This window comes from Oncorhynchus mykiss, chromosome 18 (assembly GCF_013265735.2).
Source record: "Oncorhynchus mykiss isolate Arlee chromosome 18, USDA_OmykA_1.1, whole genome shotgun sequence".
Classification (NCBI taxonomy): Eukaryota; Metazoa; Chordata; class Actinopteri; order Salmoniformes; family Salmonidae; genus Oncorhynchus; species Oncorhynchus mykiss.
The window spans coordinates 25,504,882-25,531,329 of record NC_048582.1 but is presented as its reverse complement, the minus strand read 5'-3'; the positions used below and the strand labels follow the sequence as shown (position 1 = coordinate 25,531,329).

The 26,448-nt window shown below is 42.9% G+C and overlaps 1 protein-coding gene across 5 annotated transcripts; it reads left to right on the top strand.

Moving 5' to 3' along the window:
- Positions 1 to 753: 753 nt before the first annotated feature.
- On the top strand, positions 754 to 26,448 carry LOC110495912 (major facilitator superfamily domain-containing protein 6-A). 5 transcript variants are annotated; one of them, XM_021571434.2, is made up of 15 exons: positions 766 to 987; positions 1,993 to 2,206; positions 2,546 to 2,963; positions 3,128 to 4,620; positions 17,184 to 18,511; positions 18,633 to 18,703; positions 18,935 to 18,989; positions 19,120 to 19,442; positions 20,380 to 20,477; positions 24,296 to 24,457; positions 24,718 to 24,816; positions 25,007 to 25,086; positions 25,196 to 25,396; positions 25,601 to 25,652; positions 25,842 to 26,448. In XM_021571434.2, the coding sequence occupies exons 5-14, from the start codon at positions 17,186 to 17,188 to the stop codon at positions 25,601 to 25,603; spliced, it is 2,418 nt and encodes an 805-aa protein (XP_021427109.2). In that variant the 5' UTR covers positions 766 to 987; positions 1,993 to 2,206; positions 2,546 to 2,963; positions 3,128 to 4,620; positions 17,184 to 17,185; the 3' UTR covers positions 25,604 to 25,652; positions 25,842 to 26,448. The 5 variants fall into 5 exon arrangements, 3 of the variants coding, with proteins under 3 accessions (XP_021427109.2, XP_021427108.2, XP_021427107.2); XM_021571433.2 differs by having other exon boundaries at positions 769 to 987; positions 25,649 to 25,652; XR_005037413.1 differs by lacking the exon at positions 20,380 to 20,477 and having other exon boundaries at positions 754 to 987; positions 25,649 to 25,652.

Here is a 26,448-nt window from a genome sequence, read left to right as displayed (position 1 = left end):
AATTGTTGCATAATATCTGTTATATTGAAATATCAATACTTCGTTTCCAGTCACAGAGATAGAATTGTCCAGGTCAGGCCTTGCTGGAAAGTAAACCAGGGGCCAGAAGGAAATTCAAACCACTAAACAACTCTGTCTTAACTTCTCTTTCATAGCAGACACCTTATCTAAAGCAGGGTTTAGAAACTTAGTCCTGGGGAACCCTCTGGGTGCACGTTTTGGTTTTTCCCCTAGCACTACTCAACTGATTCAAATGATCAAAGCTTGATGAGTTGGTTATTTGAATAAACTGTGTAGTACGGGGGACCCTGAATTAAAGCAACATACAGTTCAGTGAATGCATACCTTTTTTGTAAGCTGTGGGTATTAGATCAGCCTTTCTTAAAGTATGAGTAATGGGTCGCAGCCCTGTTAATGGTGGGTCGCGAGGTGTCAGAGTACATTTATAATTATTTCATTAATTACTGGAATTGATTTTGGCCAAGTGCAACTGCACTCTCTGTTCCGTACGCTCTCTACTTTGCAGCGGTGTTTCTGCTCAGTTTGGCAGCTGCGTGAGAGGAAGATGTCCAGTGTTCTTCGCGGTTTAATTAACATATATTTTTTCGACAGTTTTCTTGAAGATCACTTCGCGACACACACGCTGCAGTGCTGTTGTTCAGCAGCAGATGATGCGCTGTCAGCCACTGGCTTGTAATTCCCACTCGCCATCATCGAATGGACTCAAGCTAGCCACAAGATCTATTGTCATTAAACGCAAATACAGCGATGGGTTTCTCTCTCTCGGTTTCATACAAACTTTGAGAAATAACGAGGAGCGCCCACAATGTGTTTTGTGCAGGGAAGTGCTTAGTAATGAGTCTCTCAAAATCGAACAAATTAAAACGACAGGTCCTGACCAAACATCGACAGCTTGACGGTAAACCCAGGGAGTTATTTTAGAACAGGGCAGAATACTTCAGGAAGCAGTGCTTTGACAGTGGAAAAGTAAGTCAGCTAGCAAGGTATTGTTGTAATTGTATAACAGGTGATGATGATAAGCAGAAATAAGGGGAGTTCTACTCATAGTAGTCGATGTGAGTTTCTCTTCAAACAACCCCCTGGCCTTTTACACAGCTAATAGCTAACATTAGCCAAAGCAAGCTATCTAGCTAACGTTACTGATAGTGCAACCCTAGTAACAGTACAGATGAAGGGGAAAACTGTTGCTGTTCAAATACAAGCAATCGTTTTTATTCTGAACTGGAATACACTGATAGACGCAAGATGCTTTTTGAGGCTGAGAGAACTGCCTGAGAAAGCAGTAGATGTTCTGATCCTGTTTGGCACCACGTACCTGTGCGAGTCAGGGTTCTCAACTGTCAAAAACTGAGCCCAGAATAGACCTGCTTGTTGAAAACGTCAACCAGTCACACACCTACCATTAGGACTGTGTGTGTGTGTGTTTTATGGTCTACATCTGTGTGATGTGATCGATCAGTTTATTTCAGTGATTTATTGTATTTTAACAGCAACAGGTCCAACCTAGACACATGTAAGAGTGTTTTAATGGGGAAAGATTAACATGAGTAGCTGTGTATATCGGTATTCAATTGAATTGTTCTTTGTCGATGTTGCATTTGTTATTGGGCATAAGGGCAATGAAATGTACCGATATTTACATATAGTTGCATGTTTTTGTAAGCTTGGGTCCCAGGAAACCACAGAATTTATCATTTGGGTCCCAGGCTGAAAAAGTTGAACCTGTATTAGATACACCCAAGAATTGAACCCACAGCATTTTGGATGCTAGCGCCATTGCACTTGCCAACTGAGCTACACAAGCATCCACCATGAGGTAGCAATTTCTGCCTTTCACATGGTGATCGGGAAAAGGCTTATGTGGGTAAACTGAGATGTCAGATTAATGTAGGTGGATGGATTGATTGAAGGATATGACATGAAACTAAGTTAAGGATTTGGTTGGAATTACTATAATCTTTCTCGCTGCAGTTCAACAGGTTCAGCAGATAAATATCTGATTCATCAACTAGGCTACATAAATGGAAGATCATCTTACTCCCCTCCACCCCTGTCCTTAAATCACGTAACCCACACGCTCATGCTTCAAAGAGGGAAGTGTCGCCTTATTCTCAGATGTTGCCCCAGTTTACAAGCAATCTCTTTAAAACCCCTCTCCAGCCCCCTCCTCATCATAGATGTGAAGGTAAGGCAATTTCTCTTTATTTTATCATGGCCAAATTGCCATATTTGGTCAAAATGGATGCTTTGTTGTAGATCGTTGTGTCAGGGATACTTGTATAATGGTAGCTTACTTCGTGAACTTTTAAGGGCTATATTGCTCAACTCCATTACACTATCTAGAATCCAGTTCCGAAATTACTACACAACAACATGCAAATAGAATGTTGTTGCTGGTGTACTTAAAGTTGTTGTACCTGTGTATTAAGGCTGTATGTGTTACCACATTTTCTCTGTCTCATTTTTACCGGTGTAATAAGGGGCCAAAATGCAGTACTTCTTTTGTCTCCTACTGTTGATGAAGGTTTACTCCAAGTCTCACGGCACCCCGTGCGAGAAAGGCTGCGACTGTCGCGAGGAACTGAAACTCTCCGCTTTGCACTAACGCCCTCTTTACCCAACCACATCCCTCCTTACACGCAACACCCGGACCTATCTATGAACCTCCTAACCTTCCGAAGAGTTCCTTCCAAATGGAACGCAAACTGAAGAGTTCTGCTTATAAAGGACAACAAAATCAGCGCTGTGGCTGATGTATTGATGTATTGATTGATTAAACAGGATCTCGTCCCTGAGCGAGAGCTTCTCCTTGGGCCTGAACGCTCTTGAGAGAGCTGCAGCTGAGCCACAACCACCTGCACACCCTGCACAGCAAGAGCTTCATGCACCTGGATGGCCTACAGAGGCTCAACCTTACTGGCAACGCCATCCATAACATCCAGGTGAGGTTGTTTTTACTTTTGTTGAACAACATCAAATAAGGTGACACAGGACTTATGCAATTCTATTCTGTTCTATTTTACTATATTATATTGTGTTTTATTTTATTCTGTTCTATTGTGTTTTATTTGGTTTTATTCTATTGTGTCTGTTCTATTCCATCCAGGTGAGGTCATTTGGCTCCATGTCCACCTTGCGGCAGCTCCACCTGGAGGACAACCATCTCGTCTCCCTAAACAATGGGGTGTTCTGCATGCTGAAGTCCCTGGAGGTCCTCAACCTGCAGGGGAACCAGATCAACAAGACCCAAGAGGGTGTCTTCACTGCCATGATCTCCCTGGCCCTGCTCAACCTGACCCACAACCAGATGAGCACCATCTACTTCAAGACCTTCCTAAGCATCCACATGTATAGTACCCATATCCTGTTGGAAGGAAACCCCTGGAACTGCAATCGTGACCTACAGAAAGTGTTCCATAAGCTTAGAAGTGTTCAAAGGCTGTTCTTGGATGATTACTATAATCTTAGCTGTAATGCTCCGACAGAACTAGCGAACTACAGGCTGATGGATGTGGATACGGAGCTGTGTATCGCCGAGATGGTTATTGTGCTGATTATCACGATCACAGTGGTGATAACAATGTTGGAGGCCATAGTCATGGCGAGAGGAAGAGAAAGAAGAAGAAGAGGGGAAGGCATTGGACAGAGCAGGGCAACTTGTCTGACTCAGATCACAAGGGATAGACTTCTTCTCGGCAACACAATCCTTTTTTGTACACTTGTACAGTAACATGAAGAAAATATCTCAGAGACCATTAGAAACATTGCCATATTTTAAAGGACATTTAGTAGGCTATTATACAATTTCACCAATTATTGTACACAAATGTATTAATCAATTACTCAATATGTACACTTTCTGCATTTGTAGTATTTTATTAGATACTTTGATATACAATATTGTAATGAAACAGGCAGGGAGCAGGCCTCGAACCCTGGACCTTCCAGCCCGAAGTCCAGCGCGCTATCGACTGTGCAGCAAAATCATGCTCAAGCGGCAGAGTCGAATTATCCGCGCTTATAAACCCTGGGTTGTTGCAATATGAACAATACTACAAGTGTGGAAAATATTAAATTAAACGAAATTGAAAGGTGCACAAGCTGCATTCTATTCTATATATTTTCTTTATTATGTAGGAAATATAGATTTTATAGATGTTATAGATTTTTAGAAACAATAACAATTGCACATATTGCCTTTACAGTTCGTTATAAACATGCTTTTAAGCATTTACAGTAGTTGGTGTATGTTGAAGGGCAGCGGGACAATATTTGGGAGGTTGGTTTCACTTTAACAGATAGCACAGACGTCACACGAAACCCATCCTCTGGGCGTATCGAGTTCGGAGTTCCCATCTGAGCGAAATGGCCTGAACGAAGGTGTGGTTGTAGGTCGGAGTATTTGCATGAGTCTTAAAATATATTACTTACGGTGTTATCGTTCATCTGTATCATGCATGCATAGGAAAACGACGAAATAAACTGAATTGTAGGCAATGCAGGAAGCGTTCGATTTACGACTGGGAGACACAACTGCCACCGTCGAACCTGCGTAGTCATAGTTGAAAGAATAGGAATACGGACCGGTGACTTTGTCAGGTAAGCTTGATGAGAACACGGGCGTCCAAGCTCATATTTCCATGTTTTAGAGAAACTGCGCTAATTTTGTAATTTTATTGCGAATCTACGATATTTTGATGTAAGTGCTCTGTTTAGCACTGCTTAAAGTAAACGTACTTTTTACGTCTTCAATTTGGTGTTGTGTTCATTATTTGACAGTGAAAACATGCATTTAGTTCATACTACCGCATTGGACGGCGAAATGTATTTTCTCACCGGTTTCACCGGTTCTTCTGATATGACACCCACTCACGAGCGACATGAGTTCTTAGGTTGTAACAATGTTACTATATTTCTTACACCCATTGTGCAACTTGTGGGTAGCCTTATCTTTATTGTAGCCATGCTTAACATGTTTACTGTATAACATAGTGTTTCAATATGCTTTGTGTTGTAATCACGATATATAGTTAAGCAAATTTTACTATGCGTGTTGTTAACCAGCACATCAAGTACACGAAGTCAGTAAGAAACAAGTGGTTCCGTTTCCTGTGTAACATCAAAATGAGTAACATGAATATTGCTACACGTTCTCTTTTTTTCTACAACAAAGGCAGACTCCACCTAACTTTGGCATGTAGTCCATGTCTGCAATCATTTTAATGTGAACTGAATGTTTGTTTGTCTCTCACTGTCTATTTGTACACACACACACACACAGTACCAGTCAAAAGTTTGGATATACCTACTCATTCAAGGTTTTTCTTTATTTTTTACTGTGTTTTACATTGTAGAATAATAGTGAAGACATCAAAGCTATGAAATAACACATGGAATCATGTAGTAACCAAAAAAGTGTTAAACAAATCAAAATATATTGGAGATTCTTCAAAGTAACCACTCTTTGCCTTGATGACAGCTTTGCACACTCTTGGCATTCTCTCAACCAGCTTCACCTGAAATGCTTTTACGACAGTCTTGAAGGAGTTCCCACGTGTTGAGCGCTTGTTGGCTGCATTTCCTTCGCTCTGCGATCCAACTCATCACAAACCATCTCAATTGGCTTGAGGTTGGGTGATTGTGGAGGCCAGGTCATCTGATGCAGCACTCCATCACTCTCCGTCTTGGTCAAATAGCCCTTACACAGCCTGAAGGTGTGTTGGGTCATTGTCCTGTTGAAAACAAATGATAGTCCCAATAAGTGCAAACCAGATGGGATGGCATATTGCTGCAGAATGCTGTGGTAGCCATGCTGGTTAAGTGTGCCTTGAATTCTAAATAAAAAACCGACAGTGTCACCAGCAAAGTACCATCACACCTCCTCCTTCATGCTTCATGGTGGGAACCACACATGCGGAAATCATCCGTTCACCTATTCTGCGTCTCACAAAGACACGCTGGTTGGAACCAAAAATCTCAAATTTGGACCCATCAGATCAAAGGACAGATTTCCACCAGTCAAATGTCCATTGCTCATCCTTCTTGGCCCAAGCAAGTCTCTTCTTCTTATTGGTGTTTTTTAATAGTGGTTTCTTTGCAGCAGTTTGACCGTGAAGGCCTAATTTCACACAGTCTCCTCTGAACAGTTGATGTTGAAATGTGTCTGTTACTTGAACTCTGAAGCATTTATTTGGGCTGCAATCTGAGGTGCAGTTAACTCTAATGAAGTTATCCTCTGCAGCAGAGGTAACTCTGGGTCTTCCATTCCTGTGGCGGTCCTCATGAGAGCCAGTTTCATCATAGCGCTTGATGGTTTTTGTGACTGCACTTGAAGAAATGTTCAAAGTTCTTGAAATTATTGACTGACCTTCATGTCTTAAAGTAATGATGGACTGTCGTTTCTCTTTGCTTATTTTAGCTGTTCTTGCCATAATATGGACTTAGTCCTATTTGGTAAAAGACCATCTTCTCTATACCACATGTACCTTGTCACAACACAACTGATTGGCTCAAACGCATTAAGAAGGAAAGAAATTCCACAAATGAACTTTTAACAAGGCACAGCTGTTAACTGAAATGCATTCCAGGTGACTACCTCGTGAAGCTGGTTGAGAGAATGCCAAGCGTGTGCAAAGCTGTCATCAAGGCAAAGGGTGGCTACTTTGAAGAATCTCAAATATAAAAATAAAAAAAATGGGTTATTCCATGGTTCCATATGTGTAATTTCATAGTTTTGATGTCTTATTCTACAATGTAGAAAATAGTACAAAATAAAGAAAAACCCTGGAATGAGTGGGTGTGTCAACTTTTGACTGGTACTATATATTTGTTTTTACTTTATTTGATTTACATTCAGTCTTTCAGTTGTATACAGTAGGTCTTTGGATGGCCCTACCTGTGAGTGGCTCAACTCTCACGCTGTCATCTCATTGCAACTCTGTGAAATCATTAGAGGTATTGTAGTACTTTGCCTGTCTCTCCTGACTTTCTTTGAACTTCTCTGCTGACCATTAATTTAGTCATTCCTGGTCTCAGCAGATTTTCATTCATTCGCACTATTGTCTTTGTACATCTTTCCATCAGTGCCATTGCAGGGCTGCAGTCTGCTTGTGACGGGGTATTTCTGTGATCTAGCATGACTAGGTATGGGTCAGCACCTGCTCTCTTTGCTTTTTCCATCAGTCGTTTGGCTGTTTTCGCTGCGGATTCCAATTTCCCATTACTTTGCGAGTATACTGGAGACAATGTTTAGTGTTTAAAGTCCCAGGCCTTGCTGAAACTTCGGAGCTCGCCTGAAGAGTACTGGGGGCCATTGTCTGAATATACAGTGCCTTGCGAAAGTATTCGGCCCCCTTGAACTTTGCGACCTTTTGCCTCATTTCAGGCTTCAAACATAAATATATAAAACTGTATTTTTTTGGTGAAGAATCAACAACAAGTGGGACACAATCATGAAGTGGAACGACATTTATTGGATATTTCAAACTTTTTTAACAAATCAAAAACTGAAAAATTGGGCGTGCAAAATTATTCAGCCCTTTTACTTTCAGTGCAGCAAACTCTCTCCAGAAGTTCAGTGAGGATCTCTGAATGATCCAATGTTGACCTAAATGACTAATGATGATAAATACAATCCACCTGTGTGTAATCAAGTCTCCGTATAAATGGAAGGAGTATCAGACCACTGCAAATCTACCAAGACCTGGCCGTCCCTCTAAACTTTCAGCTCATACAAGGAGAAGACTGATCAGAGATGCAGCCAAGAGGCCCATGATCACTCTGGATGAACTGCAGAGATCTACAGCTGAGGTGGGAGACTCTGTCCATAGGACAACAATCAGTCGTATATTGCACAAATCTGGCCTTTATGGAAGAGTGGCAAGAAGAAAGCCATTTCTTAAAGATATCCATAAAAAGTGTCGTTTAAAGTTTGCCACAAGCCACCTGGGAGACACACCAAACATGTGGAAGAAGGTGCTCTGGTCAGATGAAACCAAAATTGAACTTTTTGGCAACAATGCAAAACGTTATGTTTGGCGTAAAAGCAACACAGCTGAACACACCATCCCCACTGTCAAACATGGTGGTGGCAGCATCATGGTTTGGGCCTGCTTTTCTTCAGCAGGGACAGGGAAGATGGTTAAAATTGATGGGAAGATGGATGGAGCCAAATACAGGACCATTCTGGAAGAACCTGATGGAGTCTGCAAAAGACCTGAGACTGGGACGGAGATTTGTCTTCCAACAAGACAATGATCCAAAACATAAAGCAAAATCTACAATGGAATGGTTCAAAAATAAACATAGCCATTCTAACACCTGGATAAGTCAAAGTCCAGACCTGAATCCAATCGAGAATCTGTGGAAAGAACTGAAAACTGCTGTTCTCAAATGCTCTCCATCCAACCTCACTGAGCTCGAGCTGTTTTGCAAGGAGGAATGGGAAAAAATTTCAGTCTCTCGATGTGCAAAACTGATAGAGACATACCCCAAGCGACTTACAGCTGTAATCGCAGCAAAAGGTGGCGCTACAAAGTATTAACTTAAGGGGGCTGAATAATTTTGCACGCCCAATTTTTCAGTTTTTGATTTGTTAGTAGTCCATGTCTGCAATCATTTTAATGTGAACTGAATGTTTGTTTGTCTCTCACTGTCTATTTGTACACACACACACACAGTACCAGTCAAAAGTTTGGATATACCTACTCATTCAAGGTTTTTCTTTATTTTTTACTGTGTTTTACATTGTAGAATAATAGTGAAGACATCAAAGCTATGAAATAACACATGGAATCATGTAGTAACCAAAAAAGTGTTAAACAAATCAAAATATATTGGAGATTCTTCAAAGTAACCACTCTTTGCCTTGATGACAGCTTTGCACACTCTTGGCATTCTCTCAACCAGCTTCACCTGAAATGCTTTTACGACAGTCTTGAAGGAGTTCCCACGTGTTGAGCGCTTGTTGGCTGCATTTCCTTCGCTCTGCGATCCAACTCATCACAAACCATCTCAATTGGCTTGAGGTTGGGTGATTGTGGAGGCCAGGTCATCTGATGCAGCACTCCATCACTCTCCGTCTTGGTCAAATAGCCCTTACACAGCCTGAAGGTGTGTTGGGTCATTGTCCTGTTGAAAACAAATGATAGTCCCAATAAGTGCAAACCAGATGGGATGGCATATTGCTGCAGAATGCTGTGGTAGCCATGCTGGTTAAGTGTGCCTTGAATTCTAAATAAAAAACCGACAGTGTCACCAGCAAAGTACCATCACACCTCCTCCTTCATGCTTCATGGTGGGAACCACACATGCGGAAATCATCCGTTCACCTATTCTGCGTCTCACAAAGACACGCTGGTTGGAACCAAAAATCTCAAATTTGGACCCATCAGATCAAAGGACAGATTTCCACCAGTCAAATGTCCATTGCTCATCCTTCTTGGCCCAAGCAAGTCTCTTCTTCTTATTGGTGTTCTTTAATAGTGGTTTCTTTGCAGCAGTTTGACCGTGAAGGCCTAATTTCACACAGTCTCCTCTGAACAGTTGATGTTGAAATGTGTCTGTTACTTGAACTCTGAAGCATTTATTTGGGCTGCAATCTGAGGTGCAGTTAACTCTAATGAAGTTATCCTCTGCAGCAGAGGTAACTCTGGGTCTTCCATTCCTGTGGCGGTCCTCATGAGAGCCAGTTTCATCATAGCGCTTGATGGTTTTTGTGACTGCACTTGAAGAAATGTTCAAAGTTCTTGAAATTATTGACTGACCTTCATGTCTTAAAGTAATGATGGACTGTCGTTTCTCTTTGCTTATTTTAGCTGTTCTTGCCATAATATGGACTTAGTCCTATTTGGTAAAAGACCATCTTCTCTATACCACATGTACCTTGTCACAACACAACTGATTGGCTCAAACGCATTAAGAAGGAAAGAAATTCCACAAATGAACTTTTAACAAGGCACAGCTGTTAACTGAAATGCATTCTAGGTGACTACCTCGTGAAGCTGGTTGAGAGAATGCCAAGCGTGTGCAAAGCTGTCATCAAGGCAAAGGGTGGCTACTTTGAAGAATCTCAAATATAAAAATAAAAAAAATGGGTTACTCCATGGTTCCATATGTGTAATTTCATAGTTTTGATGTCTTATTCTACAATGTAGAAAATAGTACAAAATAAAGAAAAACCCTGGAATGAGTGGGTGTGTCAACTTTTGACTGGTACTATATATTTGTTTTTACTTTATTTGATTTACATTCAGTCTTTCAGTTGTATACAGTAGGTCTTTGGATGGCCCTACCTGTGAGTGGCTCAACTCTCACGCTGTCATCTCATTGCAACTCTGTGAAATCCTTAGAGGTATTGTAGTACTTTGCCTGTCTCTCCTGACTTTCTTTGAACTTCTCTGCTGACCATTAATTTAGTCATTCCTGGTCTCAGCAGATTTTCATTCATTCGCACTATTGTCTTTGTACATCTTTCCATCAGTGCCATTGCAGGGCTGCAGTCTGCTTGTGACGGGGTATTTCTGTGATCTAGCATGACTAGGTATGGGTCAGCACCTGCTCTCTTTGCTTTTTCCATCAGTCGTTTGGCTGTTTTCGCTGCGGATTCCAATTTCCCATTACTTTGCGAGTATACTGGAGACAATGTTTAGTGTTTAAAGTCCCAGGCCTTGCTGAAACTTCGGAGCTCGCCTGAAGAGTACTGGGGGCCATTGTCTGAATATACAGTGCCTTGCGAAAGTATTCGGCCCCCTTGAACTTTGCGACCTTTTGCCTCATTTCAGGCTTCAAACATAAATATATAAAACTGTATTTTTTTGGTGAAGAATCAACAACAAGTGGGACACAATCATGAAGTGGAACGACATTTATTGGATATTTCAAACTTTTTTAACAAATCAAAAACTGAAAAATTGGGCGTGCAAAATTATTCAGCCCTTTTACTTTCAGTGCAGCAAACTCTCTCCAGAAGTTCAGTGAGGATCTCTGAATGATCCAATGTTGACCTAAATGACTAATGATGATAAATACAATCCACCTGTGTGTAATCAAGTCTCCGTATAAATGGAAGGAGTATCAGACCACTGCAAATCTACCAAGACCTGGCCGTCCCTCTAAACTTTCAGCTCATACAAGGAGAAGACTGATCAGAGATGCAGCCAAGAGGCCCATGATCACTCTGGATGAACTGCAGAGATCTACAGCTGAGGTGGGAGACTCTGTCCATAGGACAACAATCAGTCGTATATTGCACAAATCTGGCCTTTATGGAAGAGTGGCAAGAAGAAAGCCATTTCTTAAAGATATCCATAAAAAGTGTCGTTTAAAGTTTGCCACAAGCCACCTGGGAGACACACCAAACATGTGGAAGAAGGTGCTCTGGTCAGATGAAACCAAAATTGAACTTTTTGGCAACAATGCAAAACGTTATGTTTGGCGTAAAAGCAACACAGCTGAACACACCATCCCCACTGTCAAACATGGTGGTGGCAGCATCATGGTTTGGGCCTGCTTTTCTTCAGCAGGGACAGGGAAGATGGTTAAAATTGATGGGAAGATGGATGGAGCCAAATACAGGACCATTCTGGAAGAACCTGATGGAGTCTGCAAAAGACCTGAGACTGGGACGGAGATTTGTCTTCCAACAAGACAATGATCCAAAACATAAAGCAAAATCTACAATGGAATGGTTCAAAAATAAACATATCCAGGTGTTAGAATGGCTAAGTCAAAGTCCAGACCTGAATCCAATCGAGAATCTGTGGAAAGAACTGAAAACTGCTGTTCTCAAATGCTCTCCATCCAACCTCACTGAGCTCGAGCTGTTTTGCAAGGAGGAATGGGAAAAAATTTCAGTCTCTCGATGTGCAAAACTGATAGAGACATACCCCAAGCGACTTACAGCTGTAATCGCAGCAAAAGGTGGCGCTACAAAGTATTAACTTAAGGGGGCTGAATAATTTTGCACGCCCAATTTTTCAGTTTTTGATTTGTTAAAAAAGTTTGAAATATCCAATAAATGTCGTTCCACTTCATGATTGTGTCCCACTTGTTGTTGATTCTTCACAAAAAAATACAGTTTTATATCTTTATGTTTGAAGCCTGAAATGTGGCAAAAGGTCGCAAAGTTCAAGGGGGCCAAATACTTTCGCAAGGCACTGTAGGATGTCAGGTATGCCGTACCGTGCAAAGTGTGTCTTCAGTTTTCAAATTACCGTTTCTGACTGTGTGTTCCCCCAAATGTTCCACTTTCCAGAAGTTTGAGAGTTTTCAATCAACTGTGACCATGGAGTCTCTGTTGTTGAACTCGAACAGGTCCATATTTTTCTCCCAGGGAAGCTTTGGTGCTTCGTGTGGTTTCAGCGTCTCTTTCTGCTGCTTCACACCCCATGCAGTGCAGGTGCTACATTGTTCCATGTATGTTCTCAGTTGTGCATTCATGCCCGGTCAGTAGACACACTCGCAAGCTCTTCTCAGACATCCCTCGATTCCTATGTGTAAGGAATGGATTCTTTTGAGGGCAGCGAGCACAATGACTCGCTCACCTCTGAAGATAACTCCACTTTGCACACTCAACTCGTCTTTGTTGTGAGAATACATTGCTCCTTCCAAGGGTACATGTTCTTTCACTTCTGGCCACCGCACATTCTTCAGCGTCTGGAGTTTCAGTGGCTCTCTGGATGGCCTTTAGTCTCTCGCTTGACACAGGCAGGTAAGTGTATCATGTTGATTGATTCCACAGGGCCTCTGTTCTCCTGTTCTGTGAGGCACACCCTGCTTCCACATTTTTTCCAGGAATCTGAGACTGACCACAGAGGTCTGTGCAATGGTGTCAGCTGATTTTTCTTGAAAGCCAGCTCGAGTCCTTGTGTGTTAGGTGTCACAGCGGGCTTGCAGTGCTCTGTGGCGTGGCTGCAGAACTTGGATAGGTCGTTTACCATGCCCAGGAGGCGCTGCACCCCCCCCTGCACATCTGTAGGCCGAGGCATCTGTCTGATGGCTGTCGCTTTTCCCAGGACCACTTTCAAACCACTCTGATGTTAGGTGACCAATGTAGGGCACTTCCTTCAGCCTGAGCTGCAGCGTCTCTGGATTCAGCTTGATATTGAGCTTCCTGCATCTGTCCAGGAGCATTCACACGTTTTTGTCATCGTCCAGAATTGCTGCTTCATCGTTGTCTTCTTTCCCCCATAATCAGGATGCCATCTGCAGTGATTTTTATTTATTTATGGACTCCTCGGCAGACCTTCCATTCCCTGTTTCAACTTCCTCTGAAAGATCTCTGGGGCTGAACTGATTCCGATTTGGCATGCCCAGCCTCCCATGGCAGTCGAGAACGTGGTGAGAGAGCTGGATTCCTCATCCAGTTCCACATGTCAGTTGTTTTTTAGTTTTTTTCCCATCACAAACAAGAGAAGACATGTGCTCTGTTCAGGTCTGGCACCACGTCTTCAATAGTGGGAAGTGGGTAATGGCTCCACTTGAGCGCCTTGAAAGGTTTTGGATCGATACACACTCTTCGTTTTCCAGATGGTTTATGCATTGCGATCAGGCTGCCAATCCAATCTGTGCTTTCTTCCCCCCCCCCCCCCCCCCCCCCCACTGCTTTTGGCATGAGTGGTTTATATAGTGCTACTGGACAGGCTCCACTCGCTCGTCCACTCCCAGCTTCAGTTTGCCGGGTAAGCATCCCTCTCCATGGAATACATCAGCATACTCCTGTTTTCTTGACGGCCAGGATGCTGTGATGCTGCACACTAAGCAACTCCATTGCCTGGGTAGCCTTGCTGCCTACAATGGGGCCTGTGCACGTTCTTGTTGACTACGATGAACTCACCTCTGTAGGTTTTCTTATTGCGTGGATTGATCACCTTTTTTTTTTTTTTTTTAAGCGTGCACTTCCCCAGTGGCGTCAGACTACTCTTGTTACACATCACCAATACCTGACTGCAGGGCTCTAGGTGACTGTCTTTTGTGTGGTTTGCAGGGATAACATTACAACTAGCACCACAATCAGGCTGAAATCTGACTGAAATCTATCTAAAAAATCATTTTGTTGACCAGCATGGTTGCAAAGAGAGCAGCATTGCGGTCAGTTATTTTGTATTTTTTATTCCTGTACCACGTTGATTCTCTCTGACTTTGGCCTGTGTGATGCAGAGAACATCCTCACTTCTCTCCAGTTTCAGCTGATGCATTTCACATTGCCAGGACTGTTTCTCTTTGCTGGTCCCTGCACTTTTTCAAACCGTAGAGAAGGGATTTTTTTTTTTTCTCCACACAGGATTTACATTTTTGTCCATATGCAAATGTATTTTATTTTTTCATTTTTTCCCTCGTGTCCGTCCACAGTATCTGCATTGTAACAGCGCTCCCTTTCTCTAGTCTCCTCTCGGTCTCTCTTCCTGTGTTACTGCACATTTTGACTTTAGCTCCTTGTCTGGACAGTTCCGCAGCTCTTCCAATCTGTATGCACATAATCCAGTCCCTGATAAGTCGGTGATTACTACAAAGTTGCAGGTGGCCGCTAGAGTCCTCAATTCAGTGAGATATTTGTCTAATCGCTCATCTTGGCCCTGACTCCGCATGACAAAAATGTATATCTCTCAATTGTTTCATTTTTCTTGGGATCACAACATGCATCTTGTGCTGTAATTACTTTCTCAACAAAGAGATTGTCTCTTGTACTGCCCACACCAAGGGTCTCACATCCCTCTGCCTTTCCCCCCCAATTAGGTAGTACAGTAGCTTCACTTTGCAGTCATCAGGTTTTTCTCCCATTGTAAGAGCTAGGTACAAATTGAATTCCTCTTTCCATCTTTTCCAGGTAAGTGCTAAATTACAATCATCAAAGTCTATTTTTTTTGTAGAATGGAATGTTAGCTACTCACAAATCTGCTTATGTCCAATAGACAGTTAGCTTTTAGTATAGTCATTCTATAATCAGCTAGCATTGATGTTCGGCACGATGACTAGCTTGTAAAAGCAGAACTTTTCCAAACTGGCGCCTGGGAGGCTTTTTTTCACTGCCACCATGTTTCAATATGCTTTGTGTTATAGTCACAACAAAAAGATGATTTGTAAAAATCCAAATAATTTCACAGGTCTTCCTTGTAAAGGGTTTAAACACTGTTTCCCATGCTTGTTCAATGAACCACAAACAATTAATGAACATGCACCTGTGGAATGGTCGTTAAGACCCTAACAGCTTACAGACGGTAGGCAATTAAGGTCACAGTTATGAAAACCTAGGACACTAAAGAGGCCTTTCTACTGACTGAAAAATACCAAAAGAAAGATACCCAGGGTCCTTGCTCATCAGTGTGAACGTGCCTTCGGCCTGCTGCAAGGAGGCATATGTGGCCAGGGCAATAAATTGCAATGTCCGTACTGTGAGACGCCTAAGACGGCGCTAACAGGGAGACAGGACGGACAACTGATCGTCCTCGCAGTGGCAGACCACGTGTAACAACACCTGCACAGGATCAGTAGACCTGAACATCACACCTGCGGGACAGGTACAGGATGGCAACAACAACTGCCCGAGTTACACCAGGAATGCACAATCCTTCCATCAGTGCTCAGACTGTCCGCAATAGGCTGAGGTAGGACTGAGGGCTTGTAGGCCTGTTGTAAGGCAGGTCCTCACCAGACATCACCGGTAACAATGTCGCCTAAGGGCACAAACCCACCATTGCCGGACCAGACAGGACTGGCAAAGTGCTCTTCATTGACGAGACGTGGTTTTGTCTCACCAGAGGTGATGATCGGATACGTGTTTATCGTCGAAGGAATGAGCATTACACCGAGGACGGTACTCTGGAGCGGGATCGATTTGGAGGTGGTGTGTCACAGCATCATCGGACTGAGCTTGTTGTCATTGCAGGCAATCTTAACGCTGTGCGTTACAGGGAAGACATCCTCCTCCCTCATGTGGTACTGTCACGAGAATTTTCAATCCCAATGATAACTGACAATCAATAGCTCTGACCAATCACTGAGATCTGTAAGACCATGGGTTTAATAATAATTAGTCAGACTCAGCTTATGCAAAAAGAGTACAGTTTATTCACGAGAACGCTCTGAAGTCCATTATACAAAGACATCCATTTTATAGCTGCGCACATACTTCCACACAAACAGTAGGTATCCTACGCACATACTTCCAGGTGAGTTTTATCCTTCTCCATAGTTCTCACCACTTTGTATCACTGCCCAGGCGACAGTTCCATTCCCCCGAGATTAGGGGAACCTTGAGAAGCACTCCGTATGCTATCATAGGTTCCTCAGAGGCCTAGCCAGGTCGGTCCAAACACAGTTGAACTGTTCTCCGTTTTTTTTCCTTCGGCACACACATACAAGTTCAAATCCTAAACTACGCCTTGCTCAGACAGTCTGTGTTTTTCCACTATACAGATGCATTGTTTAACCTAATTCTGACTAAAACTACACACATCATCAGATTATAATTTTACGATTCTAATCAATTTCATACATTTTAAATAATTGCACTCTGAAACGTTAACATTATCTTTCAACATATACATTATTTTATCAGGTACCCTTCCTGCAGGCTCATCCTGACATGACCCTCCAGCATTACAATGCCACCAGCCATATTGCTCGTTCTGTGCATGATTTCCTGCAAGACAGGAATGTCAGTGTTCTGCCACGGCCAGTGAAGAGCCCGGATCTCAATCACATTGAGCACGTTATTTGACCTGTTGGATTGGAGGGTGAGGGCTAGGGCCATTCCTCCCCAGAAATGTCTAGGAACTTGCAGGTGCCTTGGTGGAAGAGTGGGGTAACATCTCACAGCAAGAACTGGCAAATCTGGTGCAGTCCATGAGGAGGAGATGCACTGCAGTACCTAATGCAGCTGGTGGCCACACAAGATACTACCTTACTTTTGATTTTGACCCCCCTCCCCTCAGTTTGTCTCAGTTGTTGAATCTTGTTTTGTTCATACAAATATTTACACATGTTAAGTTTGCTGAAAATCTTCGCAGTTGACAGTGAGTTTCTGTTTCCTGTGTAACATCAATATGAATAACATCAATATTGCTACACATAGACTGTATGGTTATAGACTGTATGGTTATGATAATCAATGTAGTCTATTGTATAAGTTACAGTAAACATGAATCTAACTTCCTGTCTTCCAGAGATGGCCGCAGACGATAAAGTGGTCATCCTTTCGGATGATGAAGAAGATCAAAAGAGGAAGTACGTCCTGGACGAACCCTTCAACAATCTTTCCCTGGAGCTTCAGATCGACCGAGAGCCAGGCTCCACTCCAGTGTCTGCTGCAGCATCAGACACACAGTCTGCTCCAGAGACACCCATGGCCTTACCACTGAAAGACCTAGGCTGCTTTGAGAGGATGTGCCTAAGAGTCAACTCCCAGCTCCTCATCTCCAAGATCTTCTACTTCTTCTTCTATGCAGCATACGGATCCCTGCACCCACTCCTAGCCGTCTACTACAAACAGCTAGGGATGTCACCAAGCCGTAGTGGACTGTTGGTTGGGATCCGGTACTTTATAGAGTTCTGCAGTGCGCCATTCTGGGGAGTTGTGGCCGATCGTTTTAAGAAAGGGAAGCCATTGTTGCTGTTCTCTGTGCTGTGTTGGTTGGTGTTCAACTGTGGCATCGGCTTTGTCAAACCAGCTGCCATGATCTGTAAGGAGAAGGTGGACATCCCCACTGTGGCCCCACCAATACTGCCCTTGACTACTATGACACCAATTAACGGCTCGCTACCGGACGCCTCCACCAATCACACGAGAAGTCGCCGGGATTTGTTTCAAAGTTACTTTCCTAGCTTCCCTTTTGTTTTGAATGGCCTTGATTCTGGCTATAGTGTACGCCGCAGGCATAGGAGAGGTGCTGATAGCAATACCACTCAATCCACTGGGGTGCCTTACGAGCAGAACAATGCTACTACAGCTACGACAACAGCCACTCACACCCCCACCGGCGCCCAACCCAGAGTGGTGCCTAATGAGCAAGCCAATACCACTCAGCTTTTACCGAATACCACAAATATGCCACTGACCACTAAAAACCCCACCCATGCCCCCACCACCACCAATTCCACATTGATGCCTCACGAACAGGGCAATACCACTCAAGTGACTCCAAATACTACAACAACCACTATGGCAACCACTACCACCACCCTTGCCCCCACCCAACCTAAAGAGTACATCATTGAGTACAACGAAGATCAGGTCGAGAGCATTTTTCTCCTGATCCTCTTGGTCATCATCGTGGGGGAGTTTTTCAGCGCGCCGGCGGTCACCATTGTGGACACAGTGACGTTACAGTACCTGGGGAAGCACCGGGACCGTTACGGCCTGCAGAGAATGTGGGGGTCCCTTGGCTGGGGCGTGACCATGCTGCTAGTGGGTATCTGGATAGACCACACCCACATTACGCTGCTCATCGACGGCGTGGTCGGCTGTATCCTGCCCGAGTACAAGAACTACCAGGTAAAGTATGACATTGAAAATGTGACAAATAATAAGCAATGGGTCGTTAAGGGCAACATAGTTGATACGTAAATAAAAAATGTAGTTAATGTGTTCATTTCTTCACTCGTTCCTTCCCCAGGTGGCCTTCATAGTCTTTGGAGTGATGATGGGTCTGGCCCTGGTGGTAGCAACACAATTCTACTTCGACAGGTAATAGGGTTGGAGCCAATTTAAACGGTTTGAAACCCCACTTTTTTTTTTTTTTTTTAGCTTTTCCTTAAATCAATGATTTTATTGTTATTTTAGACTTTGTTTTATGTTCTTTTATTCATCTATTTTATAGAATTGCAGTTTGTTTTTAATATCTTCTATTTGATTTATTTTACTGTAAAGTGTGTGGTGATTTTTAAATGTCTTTTGAAATGAAGTTTGATTTGACAGTGGGGACTACAGACAGGAGTTGCCTCAGAGGGCCCAGGAGGTAGAGATACCACAGGTAAATCAACTGGAAAATGAAAACTAACACTAAGTGGAAATAGTCTTTCTAATTTCTTTAGCCGAAGCAAATACTGCTTTAAATACAAAATTGTTATTTTATTCATTTTACACCATTTTCTTGCACACAGGTAGATGGGAACGTGGCATCTCCAGAGGAGAGCTCCACCTCGGACCAGACCCCCATCACCCCAGAGTCCACCACCACCGAACAGCCTTTCTATTACAGTGACCTCCTCAGGCTACTGTGTAGTGTTCAGTACAGCACGGTGCTGTTCGTTGCCTGGTTCATGGGCTTCGGTTACGGCTTTGTGTTCACCTTCCTGTATTGGCATCTAGAGGACCTGAAGGGGACCACCACGCTGTTTGGTGTGTGTTCGGTTCTGAGTCATGTGTCGGAGCTGGCTGCTTACTTCACCAGTCATAAGTTTATCGAGCTGGTGGGACACATCAGGTAAGGATGGGGTTGTTGGTGTTCTTGTTTTTGGGAGGGTAGTGGAGGAAGGGATATCACATTATCCATCTCTTTTAACCAAATATTTGACCAAAAACAGCAGCAGCAGCAGCAACAACAACAACCAAAGCGCACAGTATTTTCTGAAACTGAGGATTTCCACATTTGCTATCTCGTTTCACCTCAACGATCGTGTTAGTTTAGAGTGCCTCTTGCTTGAACGTCACACAGGCCTTGTGCGTAAACTATAGTCAGACAGACTGACCTAGCACAGAGCAGGGACATTTGAGAGTGTGGTGTTATGTTTAAGGAGAGAGGCCCATCCATCTGGCAGCTCTGTGCGACCTATGTCATTTTGACGCACCATTTTAAAGCGTTCTTCTCTAACATCGTGGGTGGTTATAACCCCGCAAGTCATACAGTTACCTATTAGTGCAAAGGTCTCAAGAAGAATTGTTGTGCTTTTTGCCTCACCAGTTCAATGGGCACTGTGCACAATGAGTAATACTAACTATAACTAGTAGGGCATCTCTTTAAACCAGGGGTTGGGCAACTCCAGTCCTCGAGGGCCTGATTTGGTGTCACACTTTTTCTCCATCCCTAGCAAACAGCTCATTTAATCCAATTGCATTCTTAACTGAAGATCATGATTAGGTGATTATTGGAGTCAGGTGTGTTAGCTGGGGCAAAACTGTGCCGCCAATCAGGCCCTGGAGGGCTGGGATTGTCCACCCCTGTTTAAACCTTGGATGAGTGTTCTGCGATGGGATCCAAATTAACGCAACAAAAGACGCTCCAAGTCTGAAAAGCCTATACATTCCATACATCACCCTATTTGATCTGTTTTTCTTCTTCTTAATAACTTTTGCTCGGAGTACCTAACCTCTGAAAATCTCATCACTAATTTCTTTCTTTCCTCCCTGTTTTCCTAACTTAGGGTCTTGTACATTGGCTTGGCATGTAACACAGCACGCTACCTGTACATTTCTTACTTGGAGAATGCATGGATAGTTCTGCCTATGGAGGTCTTGCAAGGTAAGAGAGAGCAGGTCCGATATTGACATTACTTCCTGTTGACATCTGACTGAGGAAAGGTTGAAATTTGAGTCCGTAGTTAAGGGCTGTATTTTTGAGCCTCAGTAAAGTACATCTTAGGACAGGAATCTCTGTTATTTCAAGCAATCGCTGCCTTATAAAACACCTTTTTAATGTTAATATAGGACCGTTACAGTATCACTTCAAAAAACTGTCATATTAAAAGACAGTATCAACAAAAGGAAATTCAATAAGGATATCCTGGTAATGTCATATGACTTGTGAATAGGCACCATGTTACCCCTGTTTGTCTATCTGTGGTTACAGATGAGAGATTATTTAAGAGCAGGTTGGATGGGTCTTGTCAAACACTGGACAGGAGAATATATTTTTCCACTCCCTCTTTCAGACACCTTGGGTACACAATAACCAATAGGACAGAGGTAGGCAACTAGATCCAGAGTGGGCCGAATTTTGTTGAAGAGAATGGTCGGGACCCAGAGAATAATTATAATTTGTACACTGCAAATTGACCACAACTAAGCCCATAAAGAGATTGTATTTTGAGACGCAATCAGGTATTAGATTTTTTGGGATGTGGGAACACTTGGGAACAGACTTACTAAATGAAACACATTTTTAGTTGAATTCCTGGTGATTTTACACTTCTGGGGTTGTTTTTCGTGGTTCAGGCTAGGCCCCTTAGTTCCAGTGAAGGGAATTCTTAACGCTACAACATACGCTAAAAACATTCTAGATGATTCTGTGCTTCCAACTTTGTGGCAACAGTTTGGGAAAGGCGCTTTCCTGTTTCAGCATGACAATGCCCCCGTGCACAAAGCGATGTCCATACAAAAATGGTTTGTCGAGATCGGTCTGGGAGAATTTGACTGGCCTGCACCGAGCCCTGACCTCAACCCCCATCGAACACCTCTGGGATGAATTGGAACGCCGACTGCAAGCCAGGCCTAATCTTCCAACATCAGTGCCTGACCTCAGTAATGCTTTTGTTGCTGAATGGATACAAGTACCCGCAGCAATGTTCCACCATTTAGAGGAAAGCCTTCCCAGAATAGTGGCGGCTGTTATAACGACAAAGGGGAACCAACTCCATATTAATGGCCATGATTTTGGAATGAGATGTTTGACGAGCAGGTGTCCACATACTTTTGGTCAGGTAGTGTATATAAAAAAAACTAATTACTAAAAGCGTTGGGGGGGGTCCAAAAGAAATAGCCCCAGCTCTAGGACAGGGGTCGACTTATAAAGTGAATGTACTCATCCATGATTCTTGCAAGGAATTTAACTATGGCGTTGTGTTTTGAATGGTGGTGGATAAAATGTCCTATAGGCCTACGCCTCATGACAATTTTTTTTTAAATAACTGATAATGCGCTCAATAAGTAAGAATAAGCTTGTTATTACTGGTCATAAGTGATAGGCACTGTTTGCTTCTTCCTGAGCTTTGTGTCTTAGAGAAGTGTTTTGCAACCCCAGCCCACAAAGCAAAGTAAGATGACCATTCCATTACTTCAGCATAAGAATGTGTGTGTATATACAGTTGAAGTCGGAAGTTTACGTACACCTTAGCCAAATACATTTAAACTCAGTTTTTCACAATTCCTGACATTTAATCCTCGTAAACATTCCCTGTCTTAGGTCAGTTAGGATCACCACTTTTATTTTAAGAATGTGAAATGTCAGAATAATAGTAAATAATTATTTATTTTAGCTTGTATTTCTTTCATCACATTCCCAGTGGGTCAGAAGTGTACATGCACTCAATTAGTATGTGGTAGCATTGCCTTTAAATTGTTTAACTTGGGTCCAACATTTTGGGTAGCCTTCCACAAGCTTCCCACAATAAGTTGTGTGAATTTTGGCCCATTCCTCCTGACAAAGCTGGTGTAACTGAGTCAGGTTTGTAGGCCTCCTTGCTCGCACACACTTTTTTTCAGTTCTACCCACACATTTTCTATAGGCTTGAGGTCTTTTGATGGCCACTCCAATTACTTGACTTTGTTGTCCTTAAGCCAATTTTCCACAACTTTGGAAGTATGCTTGGGCTCATTGTCCATTTGGAAGACTCATTTGCGACCAAGCTTTAACATCCTGACTGATGTCTTGAGATGTTTCTTCAATATATCCACATCATTTCCCTTCCTCATGATGCCGTCTATTTTGTGAAGTGCACCATTCCCTCCTGCAGCAAAGCACCTCCACAACATGATGCTGCCAAACCTGTGCTTCACGGTTGGGATGGTGTTCTTCGGCTTGCAAGCCTCCCCCTTTTTCCTCCAAATATAACAATGGTCATTATGGCCAAACAGTTCTATTTTTGTTTCCTTAGACCAGAGGACATTTCTCCAAAAAGTACAATCTTTGTCCCCATGTGCAGTTGCAAACCGTAGTCTGGCTTTTTTATGGCCGTTTTGGAGCAGTGGCTTCTTCCTTGCTGAGCGGCCTTTCGGGTTATGTGGATATAGATACCTTTGTACCTGTTTTCTCCAGCATCTTCTCAAGGTCCTTTGCTGTTGTTCTGGGATTGATTTGAACTTTTCGCACCAAAGTACGTTCATCTCTAGGAAACGGAGCGCGTCTCCTTCCTGAGCGGTATGATGGCTGCATGGTCCCATGGTGTTTATACTTGCATACTATTGTTTGTACAGATGAACGTGATACCTTCAGGCATTTTGGGAATTGCTCCCAAGGATGAACCAGACTTGTGGAAGTCTACAAAAAAAAATTATGAGGTCTTGGCTGATTTTCTTTTGGTTTTCCCATGATGTCAAGCAAAGAGGCACTGAGTTTGTAGGTAGGCCTTGAAATACATCCACAGGTACACCTCCAATTGACTCAAATTATAGCCAGTCAGAAGCTTATAAAGCCATGACATAATTTTCTGGAATTTTCCAAGCTGTTTAAAGGCACGGTCAACTTAGTGTATGTAAACTTCCCAACTGACTGGAATTGTGATACAGTGAATTATACGTGAAATAATCTCTGTAAACAGTTGTTGGAAAAATGACTTGTCATACACACAGTAGATGTCCCAACCAACTTGCTAAAACCTATAGTTTTGTTAACAAGAAATTTGTGGAGTGGTTGAAAAACGAGTTTTAATGACTCCAACCTAAGTGTATGTAAACTTCCAACTTCAACTGTATCCTTCTGACATTTTGATTCTGTGGTCACGTAATGAGAAGTCCGTCTGCCTGACGGATGATGAACGGATGTGTAGGTGTCAACACTTCCTTATCCATAGGACCTAAATAAAGTTGAGGTGAGGTTTCCTAATACTACAAGACGGACTGCTTTTTATTCTTCTGTATGTCATTATTTCAGTACTAATGTATAAAATTTTATATTTAGCAGACAACTCTTATCGAGAGCGACTTAGAGGAGCAATTAGGGTTGAGTGCCTTGCTCAAGGGCACATCAACAGATTTTTCACTTAGTCAGCTCTGGGATTCAAGCCAGCAACCTTTCGGTTACTGGCCCAACACTCTTAACTGCTAGGCTACCTGCCGCCCCTTCTTTGAAGAAGCATTTTTATCCTATAAGCTGTGTAATGTTTAACACCTCCATCAATGTTTGTCCTCTGGCATCATTGACATTTGAGTCATTAAGCAGACACTCTTATCCAGAGTGACTTAGTCGTGAGTGGATACATTTTTGTACTGTTCCCCCCCCCATGGGAATCAAACCTACAACCCTGGCTTTACAAGCGCCATGCTCTACCTCTGAGCCACACACGGTATTTCACTTTTCTAACCTTTTGTTTTGTCTTTCTTTCTGTTTGTCTCTTTGTACTGTAGGTGTGACCCATGCGTCGGTTTGGGCAGCCTGTATCTCCTACCTGAGTGCCGCGGTGCCCCCAGCTCTGAGGACCTCTGCCCAGGGTATCCTCCAGGGTCTACACCTGGGGCTGGGACGGGGCTGTGGGGCCATGGTGGGGGGCGTCTTCGTCAACTATTTTGGTACGGCTGCGACAACAACGGCCTCTTTTTTGACAGTTCCATTTGAGTAGTGAAATTTAGCAACTCCTGCCATACAGCCATGTTTTTATATTTTACCATGAGTTTGAGAACCAATGAGTTATGGGTTTATTACATATTTCTAAACTAAATAACCACTAATAAACTATCTAACTAACTATGCATAACCCTATTAAATGACACCTTAAGTGTTGGCATTTATGTTTTTTGTGTATCTGTAAAGTGCGTCTTTCTTTTTCCAGGAGCTGCAGAGACGTTCAGAGGGATTGGAATGGCTTCCCTGGTGATACTCCTCATCTTCTCCTTCATTCAATGTCTGACTGGACAGAATGAGGAAAAGGGTGAGGGAGGGGAGAGAACCTCAGTTCAGATTTTTTTTTTTACAGACCCTGTTCTGTGTATATATAGAATGGTTTAATGGATTGCTTCATATATTGCACTAAAACTAACATATTTATACAACTGCAAACCACCCTTATTTTTCACAGTGTACCATACAATAATAACCTAAATTTGTATTCCCCTCAATAGAGGACAGGATGCTAGCAGAGAACATTCCGGTTCCTTCCAGTCCAGTTCCCATCGCTACCATAGATTTGATGCAGAGCCAGGTCAGAACTCTCCAAATTGTTGTACTCATATACTGCTTCTTTCAGCGAAGCAATTTCCCATTGTGGGACAATGATATGTAATACTACTAATTACTACTACAACTACCAGGTTGGTGTTATGGTGCCCCGCCCTGACCCTAGACCCCCGGCTAAGAAGACCAAGCACCAGGAGGAGCAGGAGGATGTTAACAGACCGGCCTGGGTACTGAGTGGATCCCCCTGGGTCACCATAGCCTTCGCTGTCTGCCAGATCAGAGAGATGTACTGCATGGCTAAGAGTAGTCTACCCTCGGAGACACAGCCACTGCAGGTAGGATGATGGCCGATAGTCCTTTTTTTTTTCCTTTTTTAAAGACGTGTCACATCTCAATGAGAACTCTTGTCCTCGGATGTGCAACTCGAAAGTTTAAGAATTTCAAGCCAATTCATGCTGTTTTTTTTTTTAATAACCTTTTTTAAAATATTTTATTTCAATGGGATTTATTTTTCTGTTTTTATATCGTACGATTAACAGTGACTATGTGAACGATTTCCCCCCCCCACGCCTTCATGTGAACTAAAGAAAGGTGAGACTGTGTGTGCACTGTAGAGGTGAATTCGACACTGTCTTTGTGACGTGCTGTGGGGAATGTGGTCAAATGTCCTATGTGCCTGTGTTTGGTTTATTGCATGGTTTGGTTATATCTTTAGTGTATCCAAAACATTTTGTCACGATGGATCAGCCAGTGATGTTCTATTATCTTGTCTGTTGCCAGGAGCAAAATGATCAGACCTCTTCTGAATACCAGGCAGTGGAGACTGAACACAGCACAGAGCAACAGGAGTCGCCACACCACCATAACGGTTCCCCAAGCAGTGTATCTAGCAAGGCCCACCCCGCAGAGCACCCCGAATCCCAGCCCTCTCCCCTACCAGACCAGGGGAACTCTGTGGCGCACCCTGCCTTTTTACCTGGTAATTTTGAGGCTTCACATCAACTGTCTAGTACAAACCCTTTCCGACAGTAGATTAAAGGCTTGAGTTGAGTTTAGAGACGGAGCAGGTACTTATATTGTCGCGGGCCTCCTTTTGGTTCCTGCGACATGTACAGCAGGGAAGAGGTACTCCACATCGATGACTGTGCTCTAAAAAAAAGTACAGAATGATTGTTTTCTGTGCGTGTGTCATCTGACATGGTGTAAATAGAATTTGATCTCGAAAGGGTCCAAAGGGATTGTTGCCTTCTAGAATGCAATGTATTTATTTCCTCTGTGTCTTCCTGCACGAGCTTCTGACAATCATGTTATTATTTTGACTCTTGGGATGAAATGATGTGTATATACAATAAAAATGTATTTTGTAGATAAATCATTTAACTTTCAC